Consider the following 14,665-nt stretch of genomic DNA (forward strand, 5'->3'; position numbering starts at 1 on the left):
ATCACCAATACAGTATACTAACGCATATATATGGAATTTAGAAAGATGGTAACAATAACCCTGTGTACGAGACAGCAAAAGAGACACTGATGTATAGAACAGTCTTATGGACTCTGTGGGAGAGGGAGAGGGTGGGAAGATTTGGGAGAATGGCATTGAAACATGTATAATATCATGTATGAAACGAGTTGCCAGTCCAGGTTCGTTGCACGATACTGGATGCTTGGGGCTAGTGCACTGGGACGACCCAGAGGGATGGTATGGGGAGGGAGGAGGGAGGAGGGTTCAGGATGGGGAACACATGTATACCTGTGGCGGATTCATTTTGATATTTGGCAAAACTAATACAATTTTGTAAAGTTTAAAAGTAAAATAAAATTAAAAAAAAAAAAAGGGCGCTGTCCTGACCCGGAGCAGCTGGCTGACACTTCTGCCATAGGTGCCAGGGACCTCACATAGTTTCTCCTGAAGGACATACAATCACCCCCAATGCACTGGCAGCCTTTACTGAACTGTTCATTCATATGTGCCATTTATCAGAGAGTAGCTCTAACCTTTCTTCCATGATTACTGGATATGAATATCAAGTTTAAATTTACATATAGGGTAATTTATATTTATAAATTTATGTATATATTTATATATAAGATAATATATATGGGCTTCCCAGGTGGCTCAGTGGTAAAGAATCTGCCTGCCAATGCAGGAGCCACAGGAGACAAGTGTTCAATCCCTGGGTTGGGAAGATCCCCTGGAGGAGGAAATGACAACCTGTTAGACTTGTTAACAACATTAACTAGTAGCACCTAGAATAGCACCTTGCAAATGGAAAGGACTCCATAAATAATTTGTGAATGAGTGAATGGATGGATGAATGGACATGAAGAGAAGTGGACTCATATGTGGGATACTTGAGGGGTGGGAATCAATAGGACTTGGTGACTGCTCAGATAAAGCTGCTGAAAAGGGGAAAATAGTAGTCAAGAATGATTCCTCCCTCCCCAACACCCCCCCACCCCCAAGCCCCCCCACCCTCACCTTGTAAAAAAAGAATGATTCTCAGACTTCTGGCTTGAGCAGGTAGAATGGCAGTGTCATTTATACGAAGGGAGACACCTGGGGCTAGAGAGGTGGGAAAAGCAGGTTTTTGGCAGGGGGTCAGTTTATGAGTTCAGCAGGTTGAGCTGTGCATCAGATTTTTTAATCCTAATACCGGAAGTCACATTTCAAGTCTGCCTTACCCAAACAGCAAACCAACAACAAACAAAAGACATAACCATGGGAGAAGTATGAATGGACTAATAGTTTGTACTTTTATTGTTCAGTTTTCCCCAGGTTGTTCTTTGTAATCCTTTTATTTTAGCAGACAAACAATTGATTAAATTGTCAGTATGCAATGTGTCTCTGTGTTAACATAGAGACACCATTCCACAAAAAAGTCACATTCTCCTTAATGCAAATTATTGCATCCTTATATTGATAAAGACTTTAAAAACTAAGAAAGGTTAGGATATTGAGAATATGGTAGATATTATTTTACTTTAGTAGTTTTTTATCTTGTAACGTTTTTGTGGTCCAAATGGAAAACTGAGAAAAAGGAAGAGCTCTTTCCTGCTTTATTTTTATTTTAAATATTTCCACACCATATTTCTCTAATTTGAAGGCTCTAATCAAAGTCATTGTCAAGGATCTCTTACATACTTATATTCTCTTTTAAATTGAAACCCTCTGATATTCTATGGATAACTAGGAATTAACTGGTGAAATGAGGTAGTAGAAAAGACCTTATTACAGAAAAGGAATGATATGTGCAAAGGTCTTATGGTGAGAGGAATATGAGAGAGAGACAAATGACATTGTTACTAAAGTTGAGAGAACAAGGTGGGCATGTCTAAGATGATGTCTAAGGAGTAGGCAAGCAGGGACTGAGCATGTTTTAGACCATGTTTTAAAATTCTGGCCTTTATCCTACCTTCTAGGAATCTCTAGACATTCTGGGTACATAGTAGATATTCAATAAATAGTTGCCCTACTCTTTTTTTTAATGCCATCTATGCTTTTCAATTCAATGTAATTACTGATCAAATTCATTCTTCTGAATATTTGCAGCACAGTTGATAATGGACAGCACAACCAGTTTCTGAGAATGCTACTTGATAATGTTCTCCTTGAGTCTTTCAGTTCAGTTCAGTTCAGTCACTCAGTCGTGTCTGACTCTTTGCGACCCCATGAACCACAGGACGCCAGGCCTCCCTGTCCATCACCAACTCCCGGAGTTCACTCAGACTCACGTCCATCGAGTCAGTGATGCCGTCCAGCCATCTCATCCTCTGTCGTTCCATTCTCCTCCTGCCCACAATCCCTCCCAGTATCAGAATCTTTTCCAATGAGTCAACTCTTCCCATGAGGTGGCCAAAGTACTGGAGTTTCAGCTTTAGCGTCATTCCTTCCAAAGAACACCCAGGGATGATCTCTTTCAGAATGGACTGGTTGGATCTCCTTGCAATCCAAGGGACTCTCAAGAGTCTTCTCCAACACCACAGTTCAAAAGCATCAATTCTTTGGCGCTCAGCCTTCTTCACAATCCAACTCTCACATCCATACATGACCACAGGAAAAACCATAGCCTTGACTAGACAGACCTTTGTTGGCAAAGTAATGTCTCTGCTTTTGAATATGCTATCTAGGTTGGTCATAACTTTCCTTCCAAGGAGTAAGCATCTTTTAATTTCATGACTGCAGTTACCATCTGCAGTGATTTTGGAGGAGAATGCTATCATATAAGGGCACCCCCTCCAAAAAAAAGCTGAAGCTCTCAGGGTGGTTTGGAGGAAATGTAACGCTACTGATAAGGACATAACACAGGAGACCTTGACTTATGAGTGAGTAGCAGCGTTTAAGCATTTTGTAGCCTTAACTCTTCAATTGCAGAGCACAGATTTAAAGAAAAAGCAAAGGAAACTGAAGGCTCTGAAATTTTACTGTAAATTTTAAATTTCAGACTTGGGAGATTTGCTTGCATTCCAACAAGAGTAATAATCTCAGAATGTGTTGAGTTCAGATTGAATACAAAAAAGTATTAGATTGATTCTGACTTAATTAACTTTCCTCTGTTTCTTTTTCTCCCTTCTTCTTCTCTTTTCTTCCTGTAGGTGGTTCAGAAGTGTATTCCTTTCCTAATTGGGCAATTGAAGGATTCGACCCATAACGACATCATCCTAAGCATCCTCATAGAGATTGCAGGCTACAAGCCAATGGCTTTGAACAGTTTTCTTCCAATGCTGAAAGAGATTGCTGAGAGATCCCCCTACCTCATTGGACAAATGGCGAGAATCTACGGGGCTGTCGGACATGTGGATGAAGTAAGTATGGCTTTTTTCTCTTCATTTCCCTAATTTCCATTGGCACTTAATCCATTGGAGCTCTATGATATTCAGATATGTCCTGAGACTTCTGAAAGTTCCCCTTTCTCTCTCTCTCTCTTTTTTTTTTTTTTTTGGCATGGACAGTGGCCTCTGGATCAAGGGCATGTTGTAGCAGGGTTATATGGATTGCTCAGGAAGTGAGGATTTTATTGCTGACATGTCACCGAGGAAGGGGAAGGGTTACAATGGAGAAAGCCCAATGATAGATGGAGACCACTTTGTAATAACAATAACCAGCAAGATTTTCATCTCATTTCTGGTTGCCATTCTGCTTAACCCAAGAATGTCAGTAAACATGGAGTTAGATCTCAGAGACTGCCTATTAATGAGGACCCATAGCTATCCTGTCAATAAGTGCCTGGATTCAGTACGTTTTGAACCCTCTCCACGATGTTCCTTTGGAGAGTGCAATAAACGTTCATGGGTGTTTGAAAGTCCTAGTCTAAATATTTGCATAATAAAATCTTTCAGCAGCAGCAACAGGATGCCATCAGAGCTTGTAGGGATTAGGCAACTAAGAAAGAATTTCCAGAAATTAAAGTTCTGAAGGGTGTGTGCATGCATGTGTATACACATATGCATGTCTGTCTGATGATTTTATGTTGAAATTGAGGATTTTTATCTTTTAAAAATAGAAGCAAATGTGTAATTGATAGAGGAAGGCTTTTACTTCATGCACTTACCTATACTATATATTTCCTATTAGATAAATGTAAAATTGTTTAGCTCTTAAAAAGGATTTCATAGTTCACCAAGTTTAACCTCTTGAGTCCACAGAGAAGAAAGTTAAAAACTGGAAAGGTTGAGTGACTCATCCAGACTCAGCTTGGGTTAGTTGGTGACCCAGTTGGAATTAGATCTTTGGTATCATTAGCACTGTTTTCAAATTTTGTCTTAAAATGGTTCTTTGGTTCTGTTTTGTTTGATTTCTGCTGAGATTTGTGGAGAGCTGGTGAATGCCAGGCTTCTTCCTGATGGAGAGTCTTTCTCCTTTAATTTCCCAGAAGAAGGTGGGAGAACTGGGCCCCAAGCAGCCTGTGCTTATGAGTGTGACAGTGGCTCTTGTAAAAGGATTACTCAGTACTGACATGCTGCTTAGCATAATTCCTTTCTGTTCACTGCTGTTTGGAATGTCTCATGCTTGCCACGATCTGCCTTCTGGTAACACGTTCTGTGCCCCGTCACCTTTGCTGCCAGGAGAACCTGTGGTATGCCCGAGTGCTTTTAGGCCAACTGTGACCGACAGCTGTTTGACTGGGTCTGCTGACCTTGCAGGTTTTTGCATGGACCAAAAAATTCAACTTCTGATGGGCAAGGCCTTGGAATCTTTAAGTTATCATTCTTTTTGTCACAAATACATTTATGAATCATTAATGTGTAGTAAGAGCTTCCCTGGTGGCTCAGTGGTAAAGAATCTACCTGCCAACGTGGGAGATGAGGGTTCAGTCCTTAGATGGGGAAGACATCCTGGAGTAGGAAATGGCAACCCACTCCAGTATTCTAGCCTGGGAAATCTCATGGACAGAGGAGCTTAGTGGGCTACAGTCCATGGGGTCACAAACGAGTCGGACCCAACTTAGGGACTAAACAACAATATGTAATAATGCACATTGGAGGTGACTACACCTCTCCAGAAAATGTAATCTGTAAGTGAAGCAAAACAAACAAAAAACAATTCTAGCCACTGTCAGTTTATCTAAACTAAGGCTAATCTGAGAGGGAATAGAATATTAGGTGATATTTGTGTGGCTCCAGGTGAGTATAGAGAGAAAAGGGGGGCCAAAGAGCCTGAGGAATCACCGATTTCAAAATTAAGACTACCAGAATATTTTCTCTTCTCTGTCTCTCTCTGTCTCTTTTTCTTTCTCTCTCTTGCTCTTGCTCTATCTCTATATCTCATTCTCACATACCCATGCAGGCATCTGTGTTTGAGAGAGAAAAAAATTTTTTTCTGATGCTTCTGATTCAGTTCATCAGCAGAGAACAATTCTAGATCAAACACTGTCCAAACGTATTGGGATATTATTATATATCTGATATATAGATATCAGAATTATTTTAGGAGCTCTTTCCACAATATAAGTTCTTGGACCCTAGAGAATACTTATTGAATCAAAGTTTCCAGGAAAGGGGCCTCCCCAGCCTCTACCAGTGTAATTCTTGTTTTGGTTGTGCAGCACGTGGGATCTTAGTTCCAATCCTATATACCTGTATCTATATATCTATATTTTTGGCCTGCCAGGGTAATTCTGATACACCTTTTCTTGGATCAGTATTTGAGATCCCTTGGCATAATATATTTAAAGCAAGAGTCAATCAGGCTTTGTCCATCACCCATCCTGCCTTCCTCCATAAAGTCATGATAATTAATTAAAACTTTTCCAGACTATTGACACAGCAGTTTAGATTGGATATGGTCAAGGGTAACACAAAAATTCAAAACAAACATTGTTGAAACAAAGATACACATCTATTTCTCTTGCACATAAAGAAGTCTAGAAGGCAGTCAGTATAGAACCCCATGTTTCAGAAACTTAGGCCCCCCTTCTCCTTTGTTGCTCTCCCATCCTGGAGCATACCAAAGAGCACAGGGCTTCCATCTCCTGGTCCAAGATGGTTATTCATCTCCACCCATCAAGTGAGCATTTCAGCCAATAGAGGAGAGGGGAGAAGGACTCTTCCAGACAAATACAGCCTACTGTTTATATCCCATTGGCTAAATGAAACAAAGCTGCAGATGACCATAGCTGCAAGGGAGGCTGGAATGTGTAGTCTGGATTTAGGTGGCCACATGCCCAGTTAATCAAAAGAGAAGGACATAAAGAATGCCTGAGGACAAGGAATGTCTTTTTCCAACTCGTCAAGTGATTCTTTTCTTTGGGTCTCTCTTCTCTCCTCCAAAACAAATAATATCCATATGCTAAGGAAACAATGTTCAAGAAAATCCCATAGATTTAGGCATAAATACATTCACTGCCAACAGCAAGAAGTTAGAAACTTATTGTTAAACTATTATGCAGACATGAAACATGTTTATGAAGCCTCATGAAGGACTGATACAAGGAGACTTTGTTGCTGTTTGTTGTTTAGTTGCTCAGACATGTCCAACTCTTTGCAACCATGGACTGTAGGCTCACCAGGCTCCTTTGTCCATGGGATTTCCCAGGCAGGAATACTGGAGTGGGTTGCCATTTCCTTTTCCAACAAGGAGTCTTAAATAACTATTAAATTCACACACACACACACACGTATATAAAATATATATAATATCTTTGTATTGGATTATCTCCCTTCCGGCACTGATATTCTTGAATTCCATTATTCCATTTCATTCAAGATCAGCGTGACAAAACTACCTTAAATGTTAGTCAGAATCCTTTATTCAGAAATAATACCTAAAATATCACCCTTTAGTTTTAAAGAATGATAAAACTCAGTTGTCCCAAGAATTAGCAACCTAAGCAGCTATTAACTGCTTAATCGGAGTAAACCTGTTCAACATTCTAAAACTTTTGTGGCACCATGTTCCTAAAGACCAAAACCAATAGGCAAGATATATGTGTATGGTTATTTCTACCCAGCCTCTTTTTAGAAGGAAACCGGAAGTTACTGAAGTGCATTGCCAGGTGGGTTTGAGGACAGAAGTCAAGTACAGGCTCCTGACGACCCATGGAGGAGGAAATTGCAATTAAAAGAGAACATCAGGAACTTTGCCCTGAAAAGACCCCACTGTTTTCTGCATGGAGAGCTTGGTATACATGAGGTAAAGGGACACGGGGATATATGAGACGTGGAGATGTTTAGGTGTTCATGATGGAATAGCTGCAATAACCTAGTGACCTCAGGCCCTAGGATCCTCTCTCTCAATCGTACTCTGGTCTTATCTAAAAATTGACTTAATTAAATTTTTTTTCTTTTGACACCATGTAAAATTTTCAGATGTACTCAGGGGTGCCAAGTATTAGATGATATTTGTTGCTAGGATTTAAAAGATTTTAGAAATGCAGAAAAGCCGATGCAACTTGGAATATCTTGCTATGACTTTTGAGATGCACAGTTGGTGATTGATTGGAGCCTACTGTTGATCCCTCTCTTGTTGCCTGCCTTCCACCAAACTACAGTGTTTGATCCTTAAGGGGAACCGGGGTGGGCGGCAGGGCTCTCCAGGGGTGTGTGACCCTCAGGCCTGGCATAACCTCAAGGGTGGAGTCGGCCTGGAATCAGTCTCACACATTATTAATTGACTTCTGCCTTATGTTCTGTGCCTGCATGAAGACAGGTGTAGGAACTGCAGGGCTGGCTACGGGGAAGCATACCAGATGCACCTGTCTTTCATATCAGGACCCATCTGGGTAGGCAAACTGTTTACAACAGCTGATAGCAGTCACAATCTTCCCATCTGCTGGTGTAAACCCAGCAGAGGGACGCTGTTCTATAATACAAAAATTAACATCCTATAGTTTCTTATTTTTTTCTCTCTTCCAAATTACCTCAGGGATATTTTTGCCCAAATTTAAAATGAAACCGTGCTTAATAGCCGTATAGTGTTTGTGTCCCTATACGAAGCTGTATAGTGACTCACAGGCAATTTTCAGGTGTGTTCTGGCACCTAACGTGCATCTGTTGGATGGAGGGTAACACTAGGAGGACCAAAGGGCAGAGAAATCCATCCTCTTCTGGGATAATTGATGAGTGGTTGCCTCTGAGGTGCACCTTCCTTGGCCTGTCCAGTAAAGGACACAGCTGGCTCCTCATCATGCCAGGATTCACCCCACTTTTGTGGTATGCTCAGATGAAGCAGATGCATAAATAAGAAATACTATTTTATTAATATCAGATACATCCTCAGCATGGCAAAAATACACAGGTCCTTCTGTCTTTCTTGAATGAGGAAACTGTAGTGGAGAGTGCCAGACAATAGAAGGATGACATAGTAGCTTCTGAGGGTCCATCCCCAGACTTATATCCAGAGAATTCATACAAAACCCTTAGCACAGTGCCTGGCATACAGCAAGTGCTTGATACGGTTCATCTAACAGCAGTAATAATAACAACAGCAACAGAAATATAATAAAATTCTACCCAGCTGGAGAGGGTTAATGAGACAGATGTCTTCTTCCCATTCCAATGTATCTTTTGTTAAATTACCAGTTTTCTTCCTAAAAGTGCAAGTGTGGTCTTTCTCCCTTCCACAAAGTCTTCCATTGGCTCCTTCACTGCCTATCGGATGCCATCATCTTGGCTTGGCCCTACCCTCCCTCTGGTTTTAGCTCTTACCTGTCCAGGCTATTCCATGCCCCCTGTGTTCTATTACCATTTTACATCCTTCCCTGAGCATACCTTGCCCTGACATATGTCATCATCTTCACAGCCTATTCTTCTGGCTGGATAGTTTCTATCCCCTGCTCTTGCTTATCTTTCCTGACCCACATCAAATGTCACCTCCCCCTGTGTAAGCTCTTCTCTGTTCTCTTAGGCAGTTACCCCTTCTACATTCCCATGGCACTTTGGCTGTATCTCAAAGGTCATACAGAGAAGGCAATGGCAACCCACTCCAGTACTTTTGCCTGGAAAATCCCATGGACAGAGGAGCCTGGTAGACTGCAGTCCATGGGGTCGCTAAGAGTCAGGCATGACTGAGCGACTTCACTTTCACTTTTCACTTTCATGCATTGGAGAAGGAAATGGCAACCCACTCCAGTATTCTTGCCTGGAGAATCCCAGGGACAGAGGAGCCTAGTGGGCTGCCATCTATGGGGTCGCACAGAGTTGGACACGACTGAAGTGACTTAGCAGCAGCAGCAAAGGTCATACTGACTGTGTCACGTCATAATTTACCTGTCCATGTCTGTTTATTCTCCATGAGCCTCTGAGCTCTCATAGGAAGGAATCTTACCTTATCCATCTGAATTCACTTGTGGCCAAAAGAATTCGTGAGTATTTGGGAGCACTCTTATTAATCATTAAGAATTTGAAGGTTGAATTCTCACTAGCCACTTTCATTCAATCAAGCATCTAGTTCTTCTAGGTGACATAACTATAACTTAAGAGGAAGGCGAGGAAAATATTAAGATGGAAAATGTTGATACTTCAGAGCCGGTACAATTTATCTAGTAGGTGAAAGATGAAAATGAGTTTGACAGGGGACCTGGTGTTATTAACTAGAAAGCATATGATGAGGCATGTCTGTCTATGATTCCAAAAGATCCTGGCTCCTTGGTAGGTGACATCAGAGAAAAATGATGTTGAATGGATCATGAAAAGAGGTTTTCATATGCGAGGACTTCACAGGCAGCAAGCTGGTTGAAGTGTAGTGCCCAGGAGGAACATTCACCACTGTAGACTAAGCAGTGTTCACCACCTGGGATCTGTCTATGTAAGAATCCATTGCCCGAATGTGGGGACATCCATACACTGTAATATGGTGGCTAAGAGGGTGTCTCAAGAGTCAGACTGCCTTTGTTTGAATCCTGACTCAGCTGTGTGGCCTTTAGCAAGTTACATCACCTCTCTTGATTCATTTTTCTCATCTGTTAAATAGGAATAGCAATATTATTTACCTCCTAATTTTGTTGTGAGAATTAATCAGCTGAAGCATGGAGAACAGTGTCTGGCAATTGCTAAACATTCAATACATATCAGCAATGTATTACCTCCTGAGTGGTGCCCAGGGCTTTCTCATTGCATTTATTTGGATACAGACTGGAACTTAAGTCCAACAGACTGAAATCAGGGAAGACAGCAACAAGTAAATGATGCGCCTCTTCCCTGCTCCTCAGGGAAAGAGGCTGAATGGATGGGTATATGGGGTCAAAATAAGGACAGAAATAAAAGGAATGGGTACTATATGTTCCACTAAAGATATAAAGTAGGACTGGCTGTATCTTCTTTCTTTGTTAACAAGTAACTAGTATATATAATTTTTTTTCTCAGTGTGGAACATATATCTGCTTTAAATTTATATTACAGACCACCATTCCTGAGGGGAATAAAAATAACAAAAACAATAATAAAGCCACATTTTATAAAAATTTTTATAATTTAAAATAGGCCTTGTTTTCCTGGGGGCACTGGAAGTGCATTGCTTTCCATAAAGGGCAGGTGGTCCCCAGCTCCTCACCTATAAAAACAACTCAAATAAGTTTGCATCAATTTTTTTTTAAAAAACCTGTCATAAACTAAATCTGAAGTGGTCTAAATTAAATCCAGACTAGGTTGACTTTTCTTGCCCAGGAAGAACTGAAGTAGAATGCTTCAGTTCCAGAGGCTTTATTCTTTTTCATTGTTTTCTTTACCCATTAGACTCTCTGAGCCATACAAGTGGTCCCAGCCCCCTTGGTTAGATATTGCAGTTATTACAACCCTCTCTTCTAATGTGGGTCCACGTGAAAAAGAGAGCCCTTTAGGAATGGCTTTCATTTCTGGAGAGGACAAATTGAATTCATGTGTTCTGTCCATCTACGTAAGTCTCAGATAAATGAACTGAAGCAATTTTAGTTTAATAGCCCCATCCTCACCAGGACTTCATCTCATTAGAAGGCACACACTGGTACCCTCCATAGCTGTGTTTTGCCCATCCCATGCCAGACCCACAAGGCAACCAACCCATATGGCGGAAACAGAGATGCCCTAAGCTGCTTTTTACACATGATCTCATAGCACGTGGAAGGATGCTACAGCCAGTTGTTTTCCTTAGCTGGAAACCAGCAGTCTGCACCTGTGAAGAATCAGATGGCTTGCCCTCCCAGCCTGGCCTCTGCCAGGGTGGGCGTGAAATCCTGTGCCCTCTGCCTTGTTTTCCTAACTGGCTGGAATATGCTGGCCAAGCACCAGAGCGTGTTTATTACATCCTCTCTGGGCTCAGAGTCATGGACACTTTTCAAGTAGAGAAGTGACACATCTTGCCCAGGTCGGGTTTCTGTGACATCCGGCAGGCCTTCCACAAAAACACTTTCAGGAGGAAAAGGAAAAGAATGACAAAGGCAACAAGAACCACATTACTGTCCTCATCCTGGCTGTGGAAAAACATCCTGCGATACAGGACCTGGATGGATGCTGTGCACCTTTAGCTTGCAGGTCAAGACTAAAGACTCTGGGCGCCATTCCACAAAAGGAAGGACCTGTGACTTAAACACCCCAGTTTCCCCTAGGGTGGGGAATCTAGATAAAACTTGGTCTGCTCAGAGTCTTTGGGAAGCCTTGGTCAGCGCCAGCTGGTAGCTATTTACTACTACAGAATTGTCATCGATTGGGGAAGTTTCTTTTTTTTTCCAAAATGCAAATAGCTTTATTGTTTTTTATATTGTAAAAAGGTTACATGCTAATTGTAAATGATATTAATAATCTCTTACAAAGTGTAAAGAAAAAAAAACTTCAAGTATGTACAGAATATTCTTTCACATAATAGAACTGATTTTCCTTAACCTGTCTCTGTGATGCAAGGATGAGTCGATGATTCTTTCTAGATGCAAGCCTGAGTACTGGTAGTGATGAAGACACAGAGAGGAGAAAGACATGGTCTCTGCCCTAGGGAGGCTCACAGTGAATACGGGCTGGTGGGGGACAGAGATATACAAATAGATTATTAAAGTTTATTTTGGTGCCCGTTACTACCGGTTTCTGATCTGTATCAAGAAGGAAACAAGTCACCCTGGGTGGCGGAGTTTGGAAGCATGTTCTAAGTGAGGCCTGTTGGATGATAGCATGATGTCAGGGGAGGAGGAGGAGAGTATCCATGGAGGACACAGCAGCTACAATGGCCTGCTGTAGCGGGGGGAAGGCCCTCAGCCTTCTGGAAACCGTGCCTGGGGCGTGGAATGGATAATGGAAGAGGGGAGAGGGCTGAAGCTGGTGCAGACTCATTCCAGATGACGACATTCCTCATCGATCCGCAGACAGGTCCTGTTTTCTACCCTCTCTCTCTATACTTATTTATCACTGGTGTCCAGGTCACCAGTGTTTTGTTTCCCTTTATTGTGTGGACAAGCAAATGAATACTGTGTACCTCAGCATCTCCAAGAAACTAAAGAGCCTGGTAAAAGAACAAACAGTCCCCACAAATAGTTACAAATGTAGGATAGTAAATACTGGTTACAAAAGTTACATGTTGCAGCAATTTTCAACAATGTCTTGTAATTATCAACTGTAATTTAGGCCAACTGACCAAACCACTGAGAGCTCTCAGTGCCTCTTTGAGGGGAGAGCTTGGCAAGTCCTTGAAGGGGCCTCTGCCTGACCAGTCTCTCCTCAGGATTGAGCCCCAAGGACTATCAGCCTGATCCCCACAGATCTCATCTCCTCTTTTCAGAGGGGACTTCTGACTTTCTTATGCCAATATCTGTGAGGAAGTAGGCCTGTGGTTGCTGCAGCAAAAGCAGAAAGTTTCTACTTAGTGATTTACCCTTCTAGGCTTGAACTTAAGATGTAAATGAATATTGGATTCATCAAACAACAGCTGGGCATTGACAGCAGGTGAGTTGAGAGGATAAAGTAGTTCCTAATTCCAGCTCAAATCCTGCTGCTCTTCAAAGGCTATAGCACAGACCTGGCTCTGCCCATAGCCCTCAGACAAATCTCTTCAGCATAAGCCAGCCCCTTTAACTGCCAGCACCTGCATTTCTGAGCCTGTGGGTTTCCTCAGCTTCACAAAGCCACCCTGCTAACATGCATGGCAGGATAGATATATGAGGAATATCCCCCCAGCCTCCTCAGCAGCCTTCAACCAGCGATGGGGGTATTTACACCTCAACTCTGTCAACCCTCTAATGAGATAACCCTTTCCCAGAATTCCCAGGCACCCTTTCCCAGCTATTTCCCTTCTCTGTCTCATTCTTCAACTCCCATCCTCATCTCCTGAACTTCCAAATAGATGCTTTGCACATAAATCATCCCAGGGTCTGTTTCTGGAGAGCCCGATCCCAGAAAAGTTCATTTCCATACCTTCCCCGGCCATCATCATCTCCCCTTCTCTAAGCATGGGAGAATGCACATCTGCAACGTCGAGTCTGCACCTGACTTCTGGTTGCATTTGCCTTCCGTTCACTTGGTATATGAATCCATGCACCAATCCTAACCTGCTTTAAGCACTGCAAAAGAGGGCGCTGTACCTTATACTTCTCTGTCCCCCTGCACTGCCCACCCCTGCGATGGGTTCCTAGCATATGAACCACAAATATTTGCTGACCAGCTGTTAGATTGAGATTGGAACTTGACACTAGTATAGGTCTTATGCTAGTAGACAGCTGCTGATGACATGGCAGGTCATAAGGAAGACCAGGAACACTACAGACATAGGGTTCCAGTCATGGGTTGTAGCTATTGGTTTTCAGGTTCTATTGGTCTTCTTTCTGTGTGGTGGCCAAAGTGTAGTCTCTGGCACTGGGCATCACTGGGAACTACATTCAGAACCTACAAGGTAACAAGATCCCCAGGTGATCTGTGTGCACATGAAAGTGTAAGATGCACTGGTCTCAAGGATCCAGCTCCCACAGGGTTTATCTACTCAAGGATTCCCCTGAGGTCTGGACATACCCACATGCGTACTTGCATGCATGATTCATGTATGGTTTATAAACACACAGCCATACCCCCAGAGTTTCTTTGTAAGACTCATTTTGTTACAAAGTAATAAGTCAATAACCTTTAAAAATGACCATCTTTGGCAATGTTAGAGTAAACAGAAACCCAGGGAACATCAAGCAGTATTTGTTATACAGTTTCTGAGCATTTGTCACACATCTGATGAGGGCAAGGCACTGGAGAGAAAGCAGAGTTAAATATTTAATAAAAATCAACCCTTCTGTTGTTGGAAGGGGCTCTGGTTTTTCTTCTCTTAGAAAGGATCCTGCACTGGGCTTTGATACTTCCTATGTAACATTCCTAGAATTCCTCACCCCATCCCCACTCCTGTGGAAAAGGGGGTGGTGATGGGGGAAGGATGAGGAGAGTGTTCCTAGTTAGCACTTTTATACATAATAACTTAGGGAGTGTATATACAAGATTTTCCTTTGCTTAAATTTCCATTTTTTCTTGTTTTTTCTTTTTACTTGACTCATCATATTTTAACCAGGATCTAGAAGCATCCCCAAAACTCCCAGCACGATTTGACACAGAGATAGTGTCATCATGATGTTAAGGGTTTTTGTGGTTTTTTAAAAATAATTTTACTCTCAAAAATTATGAGAAGAACACTTGAAAGTAGATGAGTTTTATTGCATACCCATAACTGTACTATTTGAGCT

At 41.9% G+C, this 14,665-nt stretch overlaps 1 protein-coding gene across 3 annotated transcripts in view; it reads left to right on the top strand.

Annotated features, from left to right (window-relative positions):
* The window catches only part of VEPH1 (ventricular zone expressed PH domain-containing 1), a 276,656-nt gene that overhangs the window by 119,030 nt on the left and 142,961 nt on the right, over positions 1 to 14,665 (top strand). For all 3 annotated transcript variants that reach the window (XM_010839863.1, XM_010839864.1, XM_010839865.1), the window contains exon 6: positions 3,153 to 3,362. In XM_010839863.1, the coding sequence (XP_010838165.1) occupies positions 3,153 to 3,362 (210 nt within the window). The remainder of the gene's footprint in view (positions 1 to 3,152; positions 3,363 to 14,665) is intronic.

Source organism: Bison bison, unplaced genomic scaffold (assembly GCF_000754665.1).
Source record: "Bison bison bison isolate TAMUID 2011002044 unplaced genomic scaffold, Bison_UMD1.0 scf7180017864135, whole genome shotgun sequence".
In the NCBI taxonomy this organism is placed as follows: Eukaryota; Metazoa; Chordata; class Mammalia; order Artiodactyla; family Bovidae; genus Bison; species Bison bison.